Here is a 24,485-nt window from a genome sequence, read left to right as displayed (position 1 = left end):
TTCAAGAAAATAGCACAAAAAAAAGTCACATTTATCGAAATATTTTTTTTGTTTGTTTTTAAACAAATTCAAGGAGAAGGGAGCCCATTCTATACAAAGCAAAAATAAAATAAAATAAAAATCATTCTCCCCCTTACACATCAAACGTTTGCCATTCCGCATTATTCATTCACTCCAAAACAAAAATTAAAAATGATGTAAACAGTTGAGAAAGAGAGCGCGAGAGAAAAGAAGAACTTACAATTTCCAACATTAACAAAATGCTATTTAAGGCTTTTCCCCTCCCTCTATAGAACTGTACATTGTATAAACTTAATTTAACATGCTACTGTAAAAACAAAAGCTCTCGACATAACCATTCCACTTGTTTTTTTAAATCGACACACGCAAAAAAATAAAGATAAAAAGGAAATGGATCTAAACGTTTACCCAGGGCCTTCACTATGAAATGCAGAAACAGAAACCAAGAGACCGTTTTGTTTTGTTTTTCTTCCTGATACAGGACTATATGTATACAAATAACTGATAGTACAGTTAAAAAAACATGAAAAAAAGTTCACAGTATTTGTTATCCATAACAACAGAATGAACTGAACTTTACATAAAACATAAAAACACAGAACTGAATAAAAATTACATAGCCATTTCAGATACATGACATGTTTTTTTTATGCTAGTTTACTTTAATCATAATAATCAAAATCATAATAATAATTATAATAATAATGGAACAAAAGTAAGTTGTTTGAAGGGTGAATGGGGGACAGTTATGGGGACGGTGCCGAGGTGAGACGAGAAGCAAAGTGGCGTGGAGCCCTGGGGACAGACATCCTCAAGTGTGTCCAGGTGTAGGTGTGTGTGTGTGTGTGTGTGTGTGTGTGTGTGTGTGTGTGTGTGTATGTGTGTGTGTGTGCATCCAGGTGAGAGGATGTGTGTATGTGTGTGCCAATCTGTCCTCTGGCCGGTGAAAGTGTGTGTGAGTGTGTGTGCGTGTGTGTGTGTGTGTGTGTGTGTGTGTGTGTGTGTGTGTTAAGTGCCCCACGTTGAGTCCCCTCCCAGCTCCCCGCCACATGGCGGCGCTCCACCACAGAAGATCCGATATGTAGAGTACAGTGACATCAGAGAAGCAGGAGACACCCAGGACTTAACAAGTTCCTCGTGCGCTCCTGCCTGTGTATGCGCGACGTGGGGGGTAAGTAGGTCTGGTAGTTCCCCAAGTCCGGTGTTGGGGTCAGGGAGGTTTGAAGTGGGAAAACAGAGCAAGAGTCCAGGGAAATAACAGAGCAAGGTGCACATTCATTCACTGGAATGCAGCCTCACTCTGTGGGTGCCGGTGGGGGCGGGGGCGGGGGGTACAAGGGGTTGGGAGAGGTACATATCCGTCGTGATGTGGAACACAGTTTCGGCTGATCAGGGGTGTGTGGGGGGTGTAGCAAGGTACATATCCATCAAGAAGTGGATCGCAGTCTCGCCGCTTCAGGGATTGGAGGGCTGGACAAGGGAGTATGTATGCAGGGAGGTTAGCGAGGTATTATCCATCAAGACGTGAATCAGCCTCGCTCCGTTTCAGAGAGAGAGAGAGAGAGAGAGAGAGGAGAGAGAGAGAGAGAGAGAATCCTGAGTCTGTTGACTGAGCAGCAAGTAAAGATGTTCAAGCTCCAGGCTTTTTGTCTTTTTGCCTTGATCTCCATGTTTAAATGAATATATTAACTCTAAATTTGCTAAATTTTCCTTTGAGTCGTAGAGTTCACAGCTGAAGAAGTGAACTTGAATTGAAAAAAAAATTGGGGGTGGGAGGATAGAGGGCAAAAAAAAAAAAAAAAAAATCTAATCTGGTCCATTAAAAAAGGTTAATTTAAAAACCACACCAACATTAGTTTTCCTTTTTCGTGTGGTCACCAAGAATCAATGTATCAGTTATGTAAAGCACCACGTTCAATTAGAAGAATCTCATTCTTTTGCTGTAGAGTTCGTCTGATTTCCCAAAAAAAGAAAAGAAAAAGCTTATTCCTGACTGTCTTCCATTGCTGAAAGTAAAGATGAGAGCATGGAATTAGTAGTAGCACAATAGGATATTGATATAAATAAAATTAAATTATTGCTAATGAAATTAGACAGAGCTAATGGGGTAAAACGCGGATAATCAAAGATCTCACCTGGGCATCTAGAGGAGGAAAATTCCTCTAAGCCGCATACCCATTCACCTGTTACAAAGAGGGGAAAATAAATACATCTATCAATCCAAATGTATTTTATAGCACAGTACAACTACAAAGTTCATCTTTAGGCCTTTTTTGCATTTACTTTTGACAGGACAGTGGAGGACAGACAGCAAATGAGTGGGGGAAAGATCAGCAAATGACCCGGTCCAGAATCGAACCCGGGTTGCCGGCGTAGTAACCCAGTGCCCTACCGTTAGGTCACGGCAGGGCCGCACAACTACAGAGTTGCTTTGCATTCACACTTTTACGTCACTTTGACAAAAACTATCTGCCAGTTGTTTTGTAATAGGATTTTAAAAAGAAAAAAAAACAGAAAAAAAACCAGCATAAAGTCAGAGGTACGTACATGATGAGAAGACATGTCCGAGGCCCTCCTCTTGCCTCCCTTGTAGACAGGGCTCAGCGAACCTGCCCCTGAAGACACAACAGGAACATGTTAGGAACATGTGTGTGTGCCTGTGTGTGTGTGTGTGTTTGGTGTCTCTATTAACCCATTGTAGCCTGATGACTCGTATATGTTGTTGAAGGTTTGGTGCCAGGAGACACATATGCTGCATTCAGGCTCTTGAGATTTCAGCTTTTTTAATAAAAATGTGGGTATGTTACAGATTGAAGAGATTCTAATGCAAGATGAGGGTCTTAGGGTTTAAAAATGCAACTTATTTCATGTTTTTATGTGCATCAGAGGATAAGATATTTAGGTTTTTATAGGCTGAGGCAACTTTCCCATCAAGGGCTTAGGCATTCAGATGGCGCTTTTAGATGCGTCCCAGCATCTCTATAAGAGGGTCTGTCTGTCCGCTGTCCGTCCGTCCGTCCGTCTGAAACGCATTCCCTGTCTGAAACGCTGTCTTGTCTGAAACGCTGTCTGAAACGCATTCCTTCAATTGTACCTCCTGTGTCCACAAGGCGGAGGCAGAGAGGCATTTTGGCCTGGAGCGAATGCGTGTCAAAACCAAACCGGCAAGGCTAAGCTGATAGCATTGTGAGACAACTGAGGGGTGCATTCAATTTTCGGCATTGTTTTGCGTTTGGACAGTGGTAGTCAACTTCGTTCCTTCTCCACAGCACACCAACACCACTGTGAGTGTCACTTAATGTTCACGGTCTTGTGATAGTGTCGCGTTGTGCAGCTATTTTGGTTCCTCAGAATGGAAATGAACGATTTAGAAGTCGGCAGGCAGTATTTCACACAGATGTTTGTGCTCGGATAGAGGGGCGTTAGCATTGCATAACGCTCCACGACATGGAACCGTAATAAGTTGACAGGCGACCAGCAGCGCTACAGCTCTTCCTCTAAACGTGAGTTTGCAAACATTCTGCCACTACGTTTCAGTGAGTAGTCAGTGTTCTCGAACTAGTAGACAGATGGGCCATTTGCATTTCACATACGCTGTGTTACTGATGTTCTCGGGCATATTGCAAGGGAGAGTCGTTTTCTGCTGGCGGGCGCGTGAACCCCACAGGTGCTTTCCCTTGCGCTCAGAGAGAGCACCGGACAGAACGCGTCTTTTGCTTCGTAATTGGTTTGCAGTCGTATGAATTTGGTAAACTCTGCCACTGAAGCTCACTGCTTTGTGCCTTGACGGTAAAAAGCTGGCATTGAAAATTAAGCGCACAATGCATCCAAAGGGTGAACCCATAGCGCATGATTCACCCAAACGGTTTTATTTATTTATTAGGCTATGTTTAGTTTCTTTCCCACATGCACATGACGCTGAAATGGCGTGATAGCCTACTAAAGGTTGATAAATAACCTAGTACTAATAATATCTGGTAATTTGTAATGTAGCCACTTGATCTATGTGAAATTTGAAATTAGATGCTTCTTTTCCGAATCCAAGCATTCACTGCCTGCCACATTATTTGGAGTTTCCATGGGCAATAGGCTATGACCAATAAACAAAAAGCACATCCTCAGAGGGGGGTGGGCGTTGACAGGTTAGGAGGAGGCCAGCGGGGCGTTTTGGGGGGAAAAAAGGTTGGAACTGGCATAGAGGGACGCATCTGTTGTCCGCCTGTCGGCCTTGTTTTTTCTTTACAAGTGCTTTAGGCATCAATGGGTTAAGGATAGAACAGTAAAGACAATGATAGGAGGAGAGTGAGGGAGAGACACAGGGCCAGGTTGGGAAATGATCCAGACCAGACTCAGTGAAACCTGGGTCCCCACCATGGGCATACAAGCCCATTTAGAGGAGCGTTGGGGGTATCACAGGAATATTATTGCCAGGTTATCACCTGACCAAATCACAAGTGAGATCGGCAAGATAGTGCAAAAGCAGCACAGGATTTCCAAGCCTAGGATTATTAGAGGATGTTACAGAAATAATATGGGAAAAGTTCACACACCAGCTACGCCTCAAAGAGGGACATGATCCCCTCCTTCTCATTATGTTTCTGTGGTGTTTTGGTGGCGGCTGGCATTGGTTGTGCACTACTGCCATCTACAGCGCTAAGGGGACTCTATTCATTCTTAACTTCCACTAGTCTCCAAAGGAAAGTTGACCTTGCGTCACATGGATCCTGATAATGCTGTGTCCTCAATTGTCTCTACCTTATGCACCTTGTCTGGTATTGGTGGCCAACATGAGTCCTAGATTAAAAGTACTGCCGAAAGTTTTAAATGGGAGCATATTGGTGTCGCAGTTTCTGTTTTGTTTTCGCTTGGGATTTTTGAAATCTTGAGATTCTCACCTGTGTGACCGTTCATGTATCGATGCTTGTTGCTGTGAGCGCTGTGGGTCGAGTGGTGGTGGTTGTCTAGACGAGCGCGCTTGGCATCCCGCGGCGAGGAGTCACGCTTGTAACTACGACTGCGGCTGCGATTACAACTTCTGCTGTGGCTGCGTGGCTTGCGGCTGCGCGGCTTGCGGCTGTGACTTCGGCTGCGGCTGCGACTTCGGCTGCGCGGTTTGCGTCTGGGCTGCTCGTCTCCACTGGAGTTCCTGCTACGCTCCTCCTCCCCCTCCTCCTCATCGTGCCTCTTCTTTTTCTTCTTCTTCTTCTTTTTCTTCTTCTTGCGCTTCGATGAGGAGCTGTCGCTGTAGCGATCGGGAGAGTCCATGTCTGAGCTCCTGAAAAATAGAAGAAAACAGTTTTTAAAAAAAACCCAAAACATTATTTTACAGATATTTGCATCTAATAAAGGGCAACAATGTCCATGTTATACTCTACCGTAATAACAGCAAATCCTAGGGTTAGGGTTACTCTTATTAAGCCATCTAAGGCAGTTGTCAAGGTGCCTGCTGAGCAGTCAATACAAATGATGAGACGCGTCAAAACACTCTCTCATGGCTTTTCTTATCCCCACTCCAGACTTTGCAGCTATGGTTTTCACAGCTGACAAGAGCATGGAAGCAGTCAGTAGCTCATCAAGTGCAATAGCAAAAATAGCAGTGATTCATTACATTATCTTGCGGTACATTAAGCTGACTATTTTGATCCAAGGTGCCTTACACACTAGGACGATTAATAGCATACAGATTGTGAGGAGACACAGGCCAAAGCAGAGCTAGTGCATAGTGCATATAAAATTAAGACGTTAAACTAAAAATCCTTCCGAGTCTCACCTGTGCTTGCTCTTCTTCCTCTTCTTGGACTTCTTGTGTTTCTTTGCGGGGCGTTCGTCCTCAGAGGCGTCGTCATCCTCCCGGCTGCGTTTCGGGTCTCCGTTCCTGGTCAGAGGAGATGCGTCACGGTCCGAGCGTGGAGAGGAGCTGGAGGTGGAGGTAGGCTGAGACAGGGGATTAGGCTGCTTTGCTCTGCTGCTGCTGGTGGTGGAGAAGTCCTCTTCGCGCCCCTGTCCTCCACGCTTCTCCTCCTCACCCCAGCGTCCAGACACGGTCCCAGAGCCCTCTCCCGCTCCAGGGCCTCGATGGTGGTGGCTGCTGCTATGGTTGTATTCCCCGCCGGCGCCTACTGGCCTCCTATCACAGTCGCGCTCGTGGTCTCGCTCCCTCTCCCGATCGCGTTCTCTGGATCTGTGGCGTTGGTGGTACCGATGGTGGTCTCGGTCGCGATCACGGTCCCTTTCTCGGTCCCTGTCGCGATCATAGTCTCTGTCTCGGTCCCTGTAGGAGCGGTGGCGGTCCCAGTGGCGCTCCGCGTCCCTGTGGTAGCGGTCCCTGTCCCTGTCTCGGTCCCTGTCCCGCTCTCGGCTGTCGGAACGTTGTCGCCGGTACTCCCTGTCGCCACTCCGATGACCGTAGCCACCGCGCTCCCTGCCTCGGTCACCACCACTACCCCGGTCGTCGTTGACGTAGTTCTGATGTTGGCGCCGGTGAGAATCACGATCCTTCTCCCGGTCCCGGTCCCTCTCCCTGTCGCGCTCTTTGGAGACGTAAGAAGAAGAGGTGCCGTTCAGACGACTCTCCTTGCGGCTCCAGTCCTCGCGATCGCGATCCCCGTCGTCTCTGCTGTCGCGGTGATGCTTGCTAGCGGAGCAGGCTGCGGTGGAGGTGTTGACGTTGACGTCGCCAGCCTCAGGGCGCCCCTTGCTGTGCAGCCCGTTCATGAGCACCTGTCTGGGGATGGGGAGAGCAGCAGCAGCCGGTGCCTTGGAGGTCTCGGACACAGAGGAGCCATCTCCCGCCGCACTGCTGCGCTCCTGATGGTGATACTCCTGTTTGACTTGAGACGCGCCGCTTGGCAGCGGTGTACCCGTCACCACCGCATGGTCCTTGTTGGAGGAGGTCGGGGGGAGGCCGTTGGGCAGGCCAGGCGGTCCGTCGACCGGGGATTCGGAGGAGGAAGGCAGACTGGATAGGGAGCCACTCAGCTGGGATAGGGAGGAGCACGATGACGAGGAGGAGGAGGTGGAGGCGGTGGCATTGGCCTCACCAGACAACTGCGGGTGGGACTCAGAGCCAGAGCCAGAGCCAGAGGTGTGATGGGGTGGAGACTGGTGGCCGTTCTTACCCACAGAAGGCACATTCGTGCCTGCAGAGGCATCTGGGATTTTGCTGCAATAGAGAGACAAAATATAATAATATATATATATTTATATGCTTTTCAATACCAATTTTGTGTATAACTTACAGTAATGTACAATATTTTAAAATCCTGTCAGACAACATTTTGTGCATAGACATGTACCATACTTTTCAACATCAAGTCTTCAGATAATCAGGCAACATTTAGTGTATAGCATAAATGCGTACAACCAACGTATGGGGAGTTTAGGGTAATTGAACTACATTGTCACTAAGCATACCTTGTACTTCTGAAGCCAGGATTAGCCCTGTATTCAGCATCATGCCCATTGTAGGAGGTGGGAGAGGTCATGTGGCCATTGCCATTCACCTGCACATACAAGAAGGAATCCACATGTAAGCTTGTGCACCAATCATGTCATTCAAACAGTCTGCATGTTATGTTTAAAAGATATTCAGAAACAATAAAAAACAACACAGCAATGGACATACCCAGTATGCAATTGTTAGAACACAAATCATTACACAACAATAATAATGATGACCGACATAGTATCCCCAAGATGCATACGCGAAACTAGCTGAGTTGTGTGGTTTATTGGAAACTAAATCAAGAATTTGCCTTTATTCAAGGACTGAGCTTGTCAAATAAAAATCAATCAATCAATCAATCAATCAATCTTCACCATCCATGGTGACATACCTTGACACCATTGAGCTTGTGATGTCCGTTCTGGCTGGGTTTGGAGTCTGTCTGTCCGTTGGTGTAGCCATTTGAGGAGGACGACGACGCAAAGGAACCGTTGGTCTTGGCCTGACTGCTCATGCCCGGGTCGCCGGCGAGCCTCTTGACAGGCGGTGGCGACGACGACGCGCCATGGTACCCGTGCCCGTTACCGTTACTGTGGTACCCGTTCCCGTTGCCATAACCGTTCCCGTTACTACCATGGCCATGGCCGTGCCCGTTCCCGTTGCGGTTGGCGGTGCCGTAGCCGTCCGTCTGTCCGTTTTGCCTCAGGCCGCCACCGCCGCCGTTGCTGCTGCTGCCCTCCTGGTCCGACTCCTCCGACGACTCCTGGCCGTAGGGCACCAGCAGGGCAGACGCACCGATGGATGACCCAGAAGCACCGCTACTGCTGCCACTACCATAGGGGGCGCCGTTGAGCTTAGAGCCAGAGGAGTAGGACATGGAGGAAGAAGAGGAGGAGGAGGAGGATGGGTCTGAGGTAGAGTGCATGGTGGAGAACGAGGAGGAAGAGTAAGAAGAGGAGGAGGAGGAGGAGGCGACATTGCTGTTCGAGAGTGAGGGACCATGGGATATGGAGGAGGAGGAGGAGGTGGAGGAGGAGCCTGGAGGCTGGGAGAGAGCCCCCGGGCGCACGCTCTTGCCCTGCCCGAAGGAGAAGGAGAGCTTCTGCCGCTTGTTCGGGTCGGCGATCTCCGTGGGTCGGCTGGGCACGTAGGAGGAAGAGGAGGAGGAGGACGAGGAGGACGACGACGAGGACGAGGCGGCAGGATAGGACGAGGATGAAGATGACAGGCCGGAGCCAGTTTTGGTCAAAGTGCTGCTGCTCCCGCCGCCGCCGGTGTTGCTACTGCTGCCATACCTGAAGCCGCCACCACTGTGGTATGGTCGCCCGTTCACCTGAGGGCCAATCTAAAGAGAGAGAGAGAGAGAGAGAGAGAGAGAGAGAGAGAGAGAGAGAGAGAGAGAGAGAGGGAGAGAGAGAATGCAGCATTAGTGCCAACCATAAAAATCAAACCTCAGTGCACACACGCATATGCCGTTTCCGTCAAACAGACGCTGGATCTCCAGAGTTGGCGCGTCCCAATCCTACCCCATTGCTCTACCTCCACTTATCTCCTGCCTCACTTTTCAATGTCTTGTTGTCATTTATGGGCCAACGGAGCAGACATAGGGGCGACGGAAGTAATTCACTTTGTATGAAGGAGCTGCTAACAGAACAGACAAGAGAGGCAATTTGAGCAACACAAGCGAGTTAGTACTTCAGCTTCTTCAGTACTTCAGCAAATATTAAGCTTATAAGCTGTGATGCGGTTCGGCGATAGCCGCCGTAGCCAATTGGTATGTCAGAACACTTGCATTCTGCTTTTAACGGTCATACTTTATCGCCTTAATCGTTCGTGTCACTGTTGCTATGAGGACAGTCCAGTGACTCTTTGTAGCTTTTGTCCCTTCTGGTGTGTTCATGCGTTTAGAGGTTGCGAGCTGCAGAAACAATCCCGGGGTGCGTTTCTCGAAAGCGTACTTGTTAGCCAGTTAGCAACTTGGGTAGTTGCCAATGGGAAATCACATTGCAAACAACAAAGTAGCTATGGTGGTTAAGCAACTATGGTTTCGAGAAATGCACCCCAGCATTATTGTCGACGGGGCCAATCTGCAAGACAGGTGGGAAGGAACCATCAAACTACTGTTAGCATCAGTGGTACACATAACACATTGGCCACGTCTGTGACTGAGCAGACCTGACCTATGAACAACATGCTTCAGCTTTGTAATGTAGACAAGTTATCTAGAGATCGGGTATTCTAGAGGTCAGTGGAACTGTTCAGCTTGCAAGGTCACCGCACATCTGCGCTATCATAGATGCAGCACTTTGGGCGCACACACACATCCCATTTTTATTTCCATTTTGCAGCTTTCTTGGCTAGGGCTCACTTGGAAGATAAGCAACAGCCTCAATGGGACTACCCTTCAAAAATAAAGTAGAAATAAAAATACAATTTCCAGATTTTTTTTTCCTCATTCTCTTAGCCTGAACTTTAACTACACTACGTATAGCTTAAACTTTGCAGGAAGGCTACCCAATCCAGGAGTTGTGCCATCATGCACAGAAGACACAAAAGAATGACGATGCACACACTGGACACGCATCTATCAAAACTCATCTTTTTATTTTTATAAATATAAGCAAGGGCCCTCGAGTCCCCTGTCAAGTCTCTTCCTCTCCTAATACTTCATCAGTCCAACACCTCCTGCTTTCCTCTCCGGCTCAAAGTCAAGGAGTTAAAAAAAAAAAAAACTCTTGTCAAAATATCTTGTCCAGGTCATTCACTTAACTAGCCGAGCACAACTACTGGTACTTCAACCCCTGGAGCCAGTTACATGAGAAAATAAGTAAAATCACCTGAAATGACAGCAAAAGCACATTCACAAAGCTGTTTCACTTGGGCATGTTGAACATGTCACTTTTTGCATTTATCCCTTTACGTTCTTTGCAATCAGTAAGTATAGCATATGTGTGTCTTTGTTTCTAAGAGGCTCTTTACCTTGAGTAGCCGTGGCGGGCCGTTGGAGTTGTTGCTGTTGGGAATGGTGGCGGGCCGGTTCCCGGTCATGCCCCGCACGTTCAGCACGGGCCTGGGCGGCGTGTGGATGACCGGAGACACCTCCCCTCCCCCGTTCTTGACATCATTACACCTGATAAAGACAGGGGAAGAAGACAGGATGCTTTAGCAGCTGCTGACCCACTGTCATTAGCAAAAAGCAACAGAAGCACGGAGTACAATCAGGGAGCCTGGTTACATTGTAGTTGTATTTTGTCGGGAGAAATGTCATCAAATCTGATGAAAACTAGCCTTTACGGCCAAGTCTGGTATAATCGAGAGGAAAGTTAAATCTTTGTCACTATACGACTACAGTGAAAAGTTCCTTGAATCAAATAAAGACAGAGCACAAAACAGCACTGATCAATATGAGCAATGAACAAGAAATGAGACATTTTCATGTACAACAATACGCATATCTAACAAAACAGTCCACACAAACCAACGCCAAAATATTATATAATAATATATTTATGTGATAACACTTTATTTTAGGGATACATCTATTAGCACTAATACATACAATGTGCCTGTATAAGTAACTTGTAAGGCATGTACAAAGCAAAATCAAACATTTGTTAGGCATGTATTCGCAAATGTCTTGCTCGTGCACAATGAGGGTTTTATTACCAATTTAACCTTAGTAAGGACCTAGTAGGCCTTAGCGTTTGCTTAGTACATGCCTTACAAGTTACTTATGCAGGCATTAACATTGTATGCATTAGTGCTAATAGATGTATCCCTAAAATAAAGTGTTACCATTTATGTTTTATATTAAATACACAATGCCTTATTAACTCATGCAGGACCAAATGAATGAAGGAACACCAGCAGGACAAAAAGAGAAGGGGATTGCCACCTACCTGATGTAGAAAAGGACGTAGGCTTGCTGGTTGAGAACCGAACGGATGTCGCTGACAGACACGGAGGAATCGTTCATCTGGAACCACTGCCCATTGCTAGCCTGCAACACGCAACACAAGCACCAGGACGTTTTAGTGGACATACCTGCTGATAAGCCAATCGTCAAACAATTTCCACTAGTTCAGACTTTCTATGGTTAGGAAAACGATGTAAAAGAAAATAAGAAAGAAAGAAAAACAAAAAAATCAAACACGATCTTCTCACTTTTAAGACCAGGATAAGTTGTTGTGCCTGTGTGTATTGTATATGTGTGTATTGTGTATTGTGTGTGTGTGTGTGTGTGTGTGTGTGTGTGTGTGTGTGTGTGTGTGTGTGTGTGTGTGTGTGTGTGTGTGTGTATGTATATGTATGTGTGTGTGTGTGTGTGTGTGTGTGTGTGTGTGTGTGTGTGTGTGTGTGTGTGTGTGTGTGTGTGTGTGTGTGTGTGTGTTTTAGCAGTGTAGGAGGTACCTTGACGTAGCAGTAGTAGTGTCCGGCGTGGCAGCTGAATCCGGAGTGCACCAGCACGGCGTAGAGGCTGTAGACCAGCGGCTCCCCCTGGGGCTGGGACATGTACGGACGCAGGTCCAGATGCTCACAGTACCGCACATCCTGCACCGGGAAGGGACGTCAAACGCAAATTATATCGTTGCCCAGGTACACACATTTAAACAGTCCATAATTTGAATAAATAATTATATAATAATATATTTAAAAAATATATATTAATATATATAAAACAACAACAAAAAACCCATTCATTCAGTAGAACTGATAACACAGAATGAATGGTGTGATACAGCCATAGGCAATCAATCAAAATGGATCTTTATAGCACTTTATCGTCCCCGTTACAATCAGCATCACCAACCTTAGCGATCTTGCCGCCGTTGTAGTTTGCAAAGCGCTTAAGAGAGATGGTCAGCACGTTAGAACTGCGATGGATGGTGAATCTCTTGGAGGCCGGAACCATCTTCTTGCATCTGCAAACACACAAACCCACAAGAGGTCAAATGAAGAACAACGTATACGGGACCACATCAATGTCCAATCAATTGATGTGCAAGTACAGCAGAAACAACCAAAGCGAACAGTGCAATGAAAGTCACTCTTTCTCTATAGGGCAACCATAGCGAATTAGCTAGAGGTGTCTCAAACTGGGTGAACAGTTAATATTATGGTAATGAGCTATGACACAGTTCAGCAAACAACAAAAAACAAAAACATGAATGCTCAGATCTTTGAATGTCCCAGGCTGACAATTAGCTAAATCAATGATGCCAATATCATGTCAAGAGTGACGAAAAGCAATTTGATGGTGGAGCTTCCACAACAACCTCGGCTACCTATTTGCTTTGGATGTTTCTGGTGTACACATGCAGTTACTGGTTGAAAATTCACACATGACTTCGAATGTATAAACTTACTTGGTGCACTTGTAGGCGTTTTCTCCATCAAGCTGTTCTGGCTTCACAAACTGTTCCAAGGCCTTAGTGATGGTTGGAGCGGTCTGTATTTGTGAAAAATAATAATATAATAAAATAAAATAAATAAATAAATACAGCAATTATTGGAATTATACAGCCACTTGCAATATGGCCAGTCACAGAAATCAATATGGCAATTGGGGCTGCACTATATCAGAAAAAAATGTGATGCTCAATAACAGCATGCAATACCTTGATAACGATATTTAAACGATATTTAGAAATACAGCAGAGAGTTTTTCTTGTCACTAATTTGTCTGTCTGTGTGGGGGCGTGGCTTTGGTCATGGTGGGCTTCTTACGCATTTGTTGACATTCGGCGAGTGATTGGACTGCACAGATGCTTGTTTGCGATAATTAAGTCATTTTCGCGATGCGCATATCGCCACACTTGATATCGTGATTTCGACACATTTTCGATATATTGTGCAGCAATAGCTGTTAACTTTGAAAGAGGGAGACTCTCACCTTGATGTCCAAAGCAACATCCAGGTAGGGGTCAAAGGTGTCAGACACCGCTTTGCAGTTTAGGCATTTCACTGTAGACAAAACAGTACAAAAACGGATTAACACATAAAATGAAACAAACAAAAACAAACAAATTACAAGGAATACATAAACAACAAACAGTCAAGCGGTGACATTTTTAGAATACTTGTATCAAGTTCACATCCATGTTAAATGCAATGTGTTCAAGAGTTCCAATCTATTCAAGACTGAGAGAAAACAATGGGAGACTGTAGAAGAAAGTGAAGATAAAGGAGTCGCACACATTAGCTTGATGCTGTTCAGTGAAACTGTATTAAAAGCCAAAAATAAAGAGAAGCAAAAACAAAAAGTGGGATGCAAATGTTTCGGGTCTAGCCCATCATCAGTGTTCCCAAAATCAAAAATGTGACTGTAGAAAGTCAAACACAAATCAGTCAGATCAATATATTCAAACACCTACCCCTAGACCTCAAGTACCCGCCGAAGATCTGGTGGACGAGAGTGGTGGCCTGCGTTTGCCTGTCCAATCTAAGACGGAGGGAGAGGGAGAGAGAGAGAGAGAGAGAGAGAGAGAGAGAGAGAGAGAGAATGAATGGTAAGTAGGGCTGTATTGGATCGAAAGGAGAAAATCTTGATTCTCAGTCACAAAACTGCATCGTGATGGAAGGAGGCAGTATCGTGATACACCCTTTCAGAGTTTCGTTATCCATCAGTCCAGAAAACAACCATAGGATACGATGCGATAGTGCTTCCAAGCTTCAAATAAGATACATTTCAGAAATCGTACGGGGTGTCGAACTGTAGGTCAAAAATCATGATACAAACCGCATCTTGAGTTGAGTGTATTGTTACAGCCCTAATGGCAAGCAATCAGTGCATGCAAATCACAGTTTAGCAGATAGAGATCCGCTTGCACTTCAAACTTCTGCCGCCATATTGCTCAACACTTGTACATTAGCTGACCTTTGTTTGAAACAATGAGCACCGCAAATGGAGGAAATACAGTGAGTCAAAGGGGAAGGCCCACGGGCATTTGTGAACGTGTGTGTGTGTGTGTGTGTGTGTGTGTGTGTGTGTGTGTGTGGTCGCTGACAGCTTTGGCCAGGTCTGGGACAAAGTAATATGAAAGGACGCCCCACCCAATACATACAATTAAATGAGGACCCAATTCCGGGCCCCCACTCTCCCTAGGCCCTGGACAACTGACCCCTCTGTCCCTCCTGTTGACGGGTCAGTGTGTATGTGTGTGTGTGTGTGTGTGTGTGTGCGTGTGCGCGCGCGAGCGTGCGTTTTATCTCATGTACAAACTTACTTGTTTCCAGGCAAGCAGGACTTTTGCATAGCATCCACAGTGTAGCGCAGGAACTCATGAGCGTCCTCCTGACTGCCGAAACGGAAATGCTTGGCAATCCCTGCAAAACAAAACGACCACAGAAAAAACAATGAGTGGTTAATTCATACCCTTGCTATTAGATTCAGGATTCAATATTGAAAGACTCGAAATTCAAAGATTCAAAATTCAAATTGTAAAATGTAAATAAGTTCATAAAATGTATTGCTGTGATATGAATTTGTTTTGGCACATCTCCAACATCAAAGACATACAACAGGCAGGCAATAACACTCATACCATGGACAAAGACACATCAACATTATTATCTACATCTAAATTCATACAACCAATGAACAATTTCAGATGAAACATCAAAACGACAGTCTCTATGTCATGTAACTCGATTAAATGTAAAAAGAAGATATCCAAGGTCTATCAATGAGCGATTCATTCATACCCTTAGTATTAACACGCAGAGCCGTAGTGATGTTCAAGTATGCTTCCTTATGCCATTACAACATTATTCAGAAGATGACCCTACATCAGTGTTTCCCAACCAGGGGTACGTGTACCACTAGGGGTACGCGAGCACATTGCAGGGGGGACTTGGAAAAGTGTTATTATTATAACAAATGTATGGAGCAGCCACATCAGGACTGAGAAAATGATATAGAAAATCGATTAGGGGGTACTCATGGGACAACTAAGATGCTTAGGGGGTACGCAAGACAAAAAAGGTTGGGAAACACTGCCCTACATCATTTAAACACCCGTTATTCCCGTCTACCTAATGTGGTAAAAATGTTGTAAAAGCACTAGTTTAAGTCTATGTTCTGCTAACATCTGCATTTAAATTTATACAACCACCAAACAGTTTCATAGCAATATCAGCCCTGTTGACTCCAAGGCCTAGTATCTGTTCTTGGCCAGAAGTATGATACTGACTGCGGCCTGTCTGCCCAACTCGTAGCAGATGTGGCAGATGTTTATCGATTACAACACATCAATTATTAAGCATGAGCCAAGTCGGCATAGTGTTTCCTGTATGTGGTGTGATGTGTTCAGAAAGAATTTCTTTTTTTCTTACGCCTGAAGACACACTGAAATCTTTATTAAAGCCACTTCAATGATACAAACATAGGAAAAGAAGTGGAAGATTCAAGTAAACAAAATAAAAATACAAATGACCACCAGCCCTGGATAATGAAATGCTGTCTATTACAATCATTGGCGCAAAATATCAGTGCAGGTTCATATTTTCCCATGCTGATGTGCTTCAATGCATCCATTATACATGGGTTTTCCGTTTTTTTTTTTTAAACAACTCCTGGCTGCGCGACCACTGTTCAACCTCTGATTGCTTGGAACCGCTGTCGGTCAAAAAAACTTAGCTCACGTGGTTGGCTGCCAGTATCTTTCCCCTCCTCACAACACGATGTTTACAAACAAAAAAACCCTATGTATAAATGGTAGGATAACAGCACTCACGTTTCAGGTCGTTGAGAACGGCGATGGGTTTGATGACGTTGCCCGAGTTGGCAAACACCTGTGTGATGTGATTCTGCATGGTGCACATCATGCAAAAGCCAGGCTCGTGACCTGCAGGTAGACAGAGAGGAGAGGGGAGAGCACAGATAGAAGCAATGTTACACACTGGCTCACAGGTGTTGTATACATGGGTTCTACATATTTGTTTTAACCTGACTGCGCGAACCTATCTGCGCACAACTCAAACTCTGATTGTTGTAAACAGCTGTTGGTCAAAAAATTAGCTCACGTGGTTGGCTGCCAGTGTCTTGCCCCTCCTCAAAACATCATGTTTACAAACATGGCGAACCCATGTATTATAGCATAAGGAAATGTAAATAACAAAAACAAACCAAGCAACCAGGGTACTATTCCAAGAACAAGGTTAACTGAGTTAGCCGACAGGAAGTGGTAAACCTGCTAATAGATAGTTCATAGGGGTCATTTAATTAAGAAAACTGTCTCTGGCCTTTTCTATTAGATGATTTACGACTACCTGAAGGCTAATTTATCCTGTTTTACTACTTAGCCAGGTTCTTGGAACACTCCCACGGCTTTCAAATATAACATGATATATACTGAACACACACAAATGACGTCATGAAGTGATGTCTCGTCACTTGTGTGGATATAGTGCAACCTAATTTGTCTCGAAGGCCTCCAAATCACACGGAAGTACTATAGTTAAGTAGTATACGGTTTCTCAGAATCAGAATTAGGATCAATTGCAAAAAAACCTTGAGTTTTCCTTGACTAATCAAGTCTAGTCAAAGTATACCTTATTGTCTCCAAAGGGGGACATCTGTGTTGGGCTTTCTGTGTCGCCGCACCACACACTAAAGCTTTCCCCTCCCATCAGCCCCGAAATGTTTGTTACCCACTTCATCTTTGGCTTTTCTTTATTTTCGCCTTTTTAATGAAGTTTCTCTCAATTGTATTCAGCTCCTGTGCGCGACTCCTCCGTCTCCCTCCTAAATCGCTCTTTTGGAATAACGCACCGAGCGAAACTTTCTAAGAAAGACAAGAGGCACCGACGCCAGTTCTACCTTCCCCTCCCCTCCCCTCCCCTCCCAGCCCATCCCATCCACTCACATGTCTTGGAATGCTCGCGGGCCAGCATGTAGTTGGCGAGGGGGGGCGTGTAGCTGAGACACTGCAGGGCGGAGTTGAGGAAGCAGGTGTTGCCCAGGTTCTGGAGGCCCGCTCCCACACGCTGCATCTGGCACCACTTCAGGCTCAACCGCTCCGCCGGGAACAGCACCTGTTAACACGCATCACACGAATCAGATCAGACAGTGGGACTGACAACAACATTTTCAAAGTTACCATTAAACAGTGTCTGAAAACAAAATTAGACATGCTCCCATCGGTAGCATAAACATTGGCATAAACATCTCATATAACTAATGTTTGTGATGTGTGTAAATGTCTTCTGCCATGCTGTAGGCTACGTTTTGCTTTCTTGTTCTTTGTTTCATTATGAGTACCTGCCTTCGGACAACAGATGAAATTTAGTAACTATGCTAACTCCGGCATATTTATATTGATGCTTTGCTTTAAGCTGATGTATTGCTTAATGTGCATTCATTGTAGGGCTGCACGATTATGGAAAAAATCAAAATCACGATTATTTTGGTCAAAATCATAATCACGATTATTAATCACGATTATTGATTTTTGCAGATTTTTTTGAAAATTATAACAAGATGAAATATAACCAAGAATGAATTACATACGGGATCAGCAAAATAAAATGAATTGTAATAATTATGTAAAGGCAATAGCATGAAACTTAAGTGGACAGATTTCTGGCCAGAAACACCAGCCTGTCAGTATGTTCTGGCTTCAAGGACGCTCTCAAAAGTAGGTCACTATTGCCACGATTAAATCACGATTAAAATAATCAATTCGATTTCACTATTTTATCACGATTTTGATTATTTTTCGATTAATTGTGCAGCCCTAATTCATTGTCTTAATCAAATAAACAAACTAATAAATTAATAGGAATATTGCACTTAGCAGACGCTAGTGACAACTATAAGCCACAAAGAGATTGCTTTGTTGTTCTTCCATCCCCCATAATCCTTTGCCCATTCTATATACCCTGCACCTCATACCACCTCAGGATCAGCACCTTATTACACGTCACATGACTAAGGAAATTACACCTAGAAGATGATTTTGACAAGGTCCTAGACCTCCATCAGGTAAAACCTTTATCTGATGAAAGTCTAGGATGGAAACGTTGTGCATTAAAGAAAACTGTGAAATGGTCAGTCTAGTGGGAGTTTTTTTCAAATTGTCTGATGAGTGACCCCTCCGATGCACCTGCCAATTGAGGTGTACGAAAAAAATACAAGTTTGCCGATTACGAGACACAAACAGATTGCCTTTTTTGTGATTGTTCCATTCCCCATGACCCTTTCCCCATTCTATAAACGCTGCACCTGGCAGCACCAATTCAGGATCAGACGCTTTGCCGGGAACAGCATCTTTCACAGTACATGATGATGAACATGTAACATGTTACGTGTAACATAGTGTTTCTCAATGGGGGGTCTACAGTGTCTCCTGTTCTTTTTTCCCCTTTGTTTTGTTATACGTTGCATCCTCCATTTCCCATTTTTAGCAGCTCGAGTTTGGGGTCAAAAGCGCTATATAAATAAAATGTTTAACAATTTTATTTCTTGTTACCACCCTAAATGACTTACAAAACGAGGCTCGGAATTAACAATATAAAATGTGCATGGGTAGCTTACAAAGGCATAACAAGGTTTGTGCATACAATAGTTTTGCCTGGTGGGTGAGAGAGAGAGAGAGAGAGAGAGAGAGAGAGAGAGAGAGAGAGAGAGAGAGAGAGAGAGAGAGAGAGAGAGAGAAATAGAGAAACTACCTTCTGGGGGAGGGCGATGCCATCCGCGCTGGTGGCCTGCGTCTGCACCTGCTCCTTGGGTCGCTCGCAGGGCCCGATGAGGGGGAGGGTGGTGGTGGTGGTGGTGGAGCAGGCCATGGAGCATCCAATAGACCCACCAGTGGCAGCAGCAGAGGCGGAGGAGGTGGAGGTGTAGGTGGACGAGGAGGAGGAGGAGGAGGAGCAGGAGGAGGCAGCAGCAACAGCAGCAGAGGCGCTGTACAGGGTCGCTCCCGGGGTAGGACCCATACACGGGTTGCACTTGGACCTGGGGAGGTCCGAGGAGCAGGCTGCTGCCGTGATGGAGGAGGAGGAGGTGGGGATGGAGGTGGAGGCGGAGGCGGAGCAGCTTCCCCCTGCCCAGCTGGAGCAGCTGCTGTCCATACCGTGACCGTCCCCAGAGAAGGAGGAGGTGTAGGCCGTGGTGTAGGAGGAGGCGCAGGGGGAGGAGGAGGAGGAGGAGGTGGAGGGCAGCAGAGAGCCTGAGCAGTTCCCCCGCACTGACTCGAGGTCAGATCTCTCTAACGGTTTGTCAACTATGGTCATTGTTCATTTCTGTTGGGGGAGAGTAGAGAACAACCACCTCTAAGTTAACCCAGCAAATATATGGTACACAACACAACACAGCTTGCACTAAAATCAACACACGTTCATCTCATTATCACAGCAACATTTATGTGAAAGTCAAAAACGTAAACTAGCATGTCAGTTACAAATGCATAGTCAACTGCAGCTTCTGCTGGGACAACAACAACCACCACTAAAAATACTGAGATAAATGAAAACAAAAATACTGATAACACTACTAGGCTATACAGTACTCACACTTGTATCATTAGCAGCGTGAAATGCAATCCGTCAACTATGTTTATTGATAGTTTCTGCTGAGTTAAAGAGACTTACTACACTAAGTAAATAAACACTGCAGTATTACACCTCATAATATATGCTGAACCAACAATGTCAAAGGCACACTGTCCGCGGAGAACAAGAATGCTCCATCAAGTTCACTACACATCAAAACTGCCGTGACATAGCGGTTAGGGGGGGCGGACCTAAGATCATAGGGGTGTCGTTCGAATCCAACCCTTATCCCCCTAACCCCCACATGCCACATCCCCCTCTATCCATAGCTGAAGTACCCTTGAGCAAGGCACCTAACACCACACTGCCCAAGCATTGAGAGTAAATAGAATGGAGGCCAAAATTCTATTTCATTGTTGAAGCCGAGTTGGAGCCAAGGTTGGACCCAAAAAGACCAAAAAATGGCCAAATCCCATTCATTCCTATGAGAGACATAAAACCCTGTATCTCCCTTAAATGCCACTCCAGGGGGATAATTTTTCGCTCAACTAGTAGGTCCCCTTGCTCTCCAACTTACCAGGGTGGTGATTTTTTGTGGTGATGTTTTGTTTTAGAGATATATTAAAAGTTAAATTGACCAATGAGCATCAGAACATGGTTTGATTGACCGTTAGAAGTCTTGTTGTTGTCCAATTAGCACCTGCGTTTGGCGTTGCTAAGGTGGAATGTAAGTTGGAATGTTCCCAAATCTGGCTTCAAAGCGTTGAATGGCAAATAGCGTTGATTTGGCGTCCATTCTATTTACTGTCAATGTGCCCAAGGGACTGTAAAACCAATAGGCTACCCTGTATCCATAGGCGGTTTTTGCATTGCCCAGGTCCTCATCCAAACATGGGCCTCGTCATGGCATTACGGTATTCGTTTTCCTGCATTCATATATTAGCGATTACTAGGAAGGGGGGCCTCAAAAAAAATTGTTCTTTGCCCAGAGCCTCAGGTTTCCTAAAACCGCCACTGCCTGTATCTAAATAACTTGAAGTCATTTTGGATGAAAGCTTCAGCTAAGTGTAATAATGTAGGTAACAAATAAAACCTTAACCAAGAGTAAATAAATAAACAGGTAAACAGACAAGATGCCAACTATGACACCTGCTCATTTCTGTTGGGGGGGCAACAATCACCCCCAGGAATGACAATACTACAGTAAATGAATAGCAAACTTGGCCAAATCAAACTGGCAGCATATGTGTTCTCACCGTAGGCAAAAACAAAGCTGGCCCATGAACCTGGGGTGCGTTTCTCGAAACCATAGTTGCAAACGACATTAGCTACTTTGTTGTTTTTAAAGCAATTTCCCATTTGGCTAGCAACTACGCTTTCGAGAATCACACCCCTGGCCTGGCCATGTCCTCTAAATACAGCACTGCATCTGATTTTGAATCAGTCTCTGGGCTTATAGCATGGAATGAGAATACTACATTAAATGAACACACCAATATCAAACACTCATGATATAAACAAGCAATGTTGTACATAACAGCCATTAACATGGTGTGATAAGTTACTACACTGGGTATACACAGCAAAGAGCCAGGCCAACATAAAACAGGAACATGAAATGCAAACCAGCGCACTGCACTTTCACTTTGTGTTTGTAACCTTAAGCCATATCATATTACAGGGAAGAAAAGGCAGCATGGCAAAACGTTTTGTCATATATTATTTTCCACATTTCTTTCATGGTCAAGTCTTTAAACACATATTAACTCGGGTGTAGAAGTGGGCAGGCAAGATTGGGAATGTGTGAGCAACAAGTGTGCACGATTACTTATATGCAAGCAGGTGTGCAATTCAGTGTGAGGCTGCATCTGTCTCGTTTTCAGTGTGTCTCAACAGTTGCATGGATCACCAACTGCTCCTAATGAAAGGTTGCTTTGTCTCACTGTGTACAGTGTATGAGGATGAACCAATAGCCACTGATCTACCTCACTTGAAACTCTGTCACATAATGCACAAGTGACACAAACAGAACATTCAGATTATAGTGTATAGCCTACAGACCTGCCTATTCAGACAGCAATAGCAGAGACTGGATAAGATACTCCTAGAATCTCTGGCAATAGTTTTGCAAGCAATGTATGAATGGATTTCATTATGTGAAGACCCTTTAACGTTTAATGAAAATCTTACTGTATAGTATGACAGCCATGATTGTCAGGCCATCGTATAAACTTTAAATCACGGTCGCATGTTTACATTTTGTTCGTGTAAATCTCAGAATACACAAGACCAATGGCCCCGGAAATGATCGCCGGGACAACTGACAGACACACTACTACTGTAAGGGACACATAAAACGTAGTTTTGAAAAGCAACCAACGCCATGAGTGCACCGGCAAGAGGGCCTTCTACCAAAGCGTTTTTCAGCTGAAAACTGATTTCTTGTAGGAGACGTTTAAACCCCATGCATTTGGCCGCGTACATAGTGTACTGTTGGTAATCTCTCAAGTCAAACTAGATACACACTCGCAACGAGAGAGTGACACGTGACTGACAGGAAACGCCATTAAAGCGAAACATTTGCGATTTGCAACCTTGAACTTCAGTCTGCTTAAGTCTTGGGTAAAAACAAACAGTGGCAGTGAGATGGCGAATCGGGATCTGCTTTCACTGCTAGAGCTCTAGGTCACAAATGTGGAATCTGGGACACCGATAAGGGGGAGTTGATCAAATGAAAAATAAGCTAATTATCCTAGCTTTAGCCGGCTAACTAGCCCGTCCACACGATTCACAATTCAACGCCGACAAGCTAGCGAGCTAACATAACCCAAACAAATACGTGTGCCCGGCCTATGCTAGCATGGCAGCTCGTGCTAAGTTTATTGTTTACAAACCAGCCCAAAAAATCTTAATCGCTCGAAGAAGACGTGCGATTTTAAATCAAATATGTGCAACAACTCCCCCCGATGTATTTTAACTTTGTCCCCACCACAGGAAACATAGTAGCGTTGCCGACAGCTAGCTTCTCGGCTGCTAGCTGGTCTTTTGACCACGCACATTTTACGTCGCACCGCTAGGTAGTGATCTGAGGCCCCTGAACACGAAATAGGCCTCAACTAAAAATAAAGTCGCAAAGCATTCAGCCGCCACAACTTATTCCGCCAAATAACAAGTAAGTTCTGGAGCAAACTCAAACGCTGCCTACCTGTGCGTGTGAAAAGAAGATAATAAATTGTTTAGATTGTGTACGCGCATGGTAACACCAAACGCCATGGTAACGGCCAGTGTAACAATCCAGCCTGAGCAAGTAGAACAGCAACGTTGACAGACGAGCACGCAACAATGCAAGAGTGCTTCCGCGCCAAACAAAAGATTGAAACATGGTGATTTCACTTTCAGTTTATTGTAGGAGAACGTTTAAACCCAAACACGCTGGTCTTAAATTTCTCCCGGTGAGGTACACGGGAACTGGTAAGGTCGACTCCAAAAAGGAGGGGCTCGAGATTTAAAATTTCACCGGTGCTCAAACACTCGCAGCCGACATGACACTGGAGGACTCAGAGGTTTTCAACCAAACCGAACCGATTTGCTCTACTGCACACCTTGTTTCAAAGCAGGACTATTTCTGTCAACGCCGGATCATAAAGAAACATAACACACTTACCTGTGGTTTTTAATAATGTAATACATTACACTAAATTATCCATCCTTTCAGCCACCGAGCGTCCGGCGGTGAACAATGACGTAGTTTCCCCACGGGTACATCCGGGTAAGTCAGATGTTAAGCAACTCTTTTAACATGTCGCAGAAACGGTAGGCGGGGTGCGTGCGTGATATTCAGCAGCTCTATCCGCCCCCGACACCGGGATCTCGTACAGTCGATGCTGAATGCTTCAACTTGATGCGTTTTCACTAGTCGCTAAATAGTGACCATATTTCGATTGAGGCATGCTGCCTGTTTCAGAGCTGCAGTAGAGCTCTAGCCGTGAAACGTAACTAGCGCTCTAGGCTAATAGGCTCGCCTACATCTAGTTCACTATGTGTATTCTGGAATCGTAGACAGACAGCAGATTACATAACAGACGTCGAAGTTAAACAGTCATGTCATCAAGTCATCAGTGGCCTGTTACGTCTGATCTCTTTTGCTCCTCGGAGGCCGAACGCCTGTGTCTGCTGTGATAACATCCCTAAAGCAACCAAACATTTACAAAAATGTGTAAAATTTTGTTTGTTATTTAATAATTACTAAGTGTTAATAAAGGTCATTCACCATTATCACAAGGTGTTATCAAAGTGTCCTGTTCACATTTTGTTTATAATTAAATAATTACTTACTAAGTGTTAATAAAGGTTTGATATTCACCATTACCAGGGTGAAGGTGTTACCAAAGTGTCTTTTTTTTTTTTTACTTCAAAAGTTGGAGAAGACTTCCTCACACAATCACCTCTTGATGTTCAGTTTTCGTTTTTTATACTGGATGCTGAATCCCACAACTGGTTCCCTTTGTATTATTGATTTTCATGTTAT

General features: G+C 44.8%; 1 protein-coding gene across 2 annotated transcripts; it reads right to left on the bottom strand.

Annotated features, from left to right (window-relative positions):
• On the bottom strand, nt 1–24,172 carry usp42 (ubiquitin specific peptidase 42). 2 transcript variants are annotated; one of them, XM_063220601.1, is made up of 19 exons: nt 23,622–24,172; nt 19,136–19,708; nt 17,332–17,500; nt 16,201–16,311; nt 14,692–14,791; nt 13,840–13,907; nt 13,359–13,429; nt 12,832–12,914; nt 12,276–12,387; nt 11,876–12,016; nt 11,365–11,465; nt 10,445–10,595; nt 7,857–8,810; nt 7,435–7,523; nt 5,792–7,183; nt 4,917–5,296; nt 2,569–2,636; nt 2,157–2,204; nt 1–2,027 (listed from the first exon to the last, which is right to left on the bottom strand). In XM_063220601.1, exons 2-18 carry the CDS (start codon nt 19,697–19,699, stop codon nt 2,184–2,186), a joined length of 4,575 nt encoding a protein of 1,524 aa, XP_063076671.1. In that variant the 5' UTR covers nt 19,700–19,708; nt 23,622–24,172; the 3' UTR covers nt 1–2,027; nt 2,157–2,183. The 2 variants fall into 2 exon arrangements, with proteins under 2 accessions (XP_063076671.1, XP_063076673.1); XM_063220603.1 differs by lacking the exon at nt 23,622–24,172 and adding an exon at nt 23,163–23,611.
• Nucleotides 24,173–24,485: the final 313 nt, after the last annotated feature.

Source organism: Engraulis encrasicolus, chromosome 17, assembly GCF_034702125.1.
Source record: "Engraulis encrasicolus isolate BLACKSEA-1 chromosome 17, IST_EnEncr_1.0, whole genome shotgun sequence".
Classification (NCBI taxonomy): Eukaryota; Metazoa; Chordata; class Actinopteri; order Clupeiformes; family Engraulidae; genus Engraulis; species Engraulis encrasicolus.
Note: the sequence above shows the minus strand (reverse complement) of the source record. Positions and strands in the feature narration are given on the sequence as shown.

Coding starts and splice junctions, on each gene's coding strand:
- usp42 (XM_063220601.1), bottom strand. CDS start 19,699: ATGACCATAGTTGACAAACCGTTAGAGAGATCTGACCTCGAGTCAGTG. Junction 13,430..13,839: donor CGGGTACTTGAGGTCTAGGG/GTAGGTGTTTGA, acceptor TTTTGTCTACAG/TGAAATGCCTAAACTGCAAA. Junction 5,297..5,791: donor AGGAAGAAGAGCAAGCACAG/GTGAGACTCGGA, acceptor TCTATTTTTCAG/GAGCTCAGACATGGACTCTC.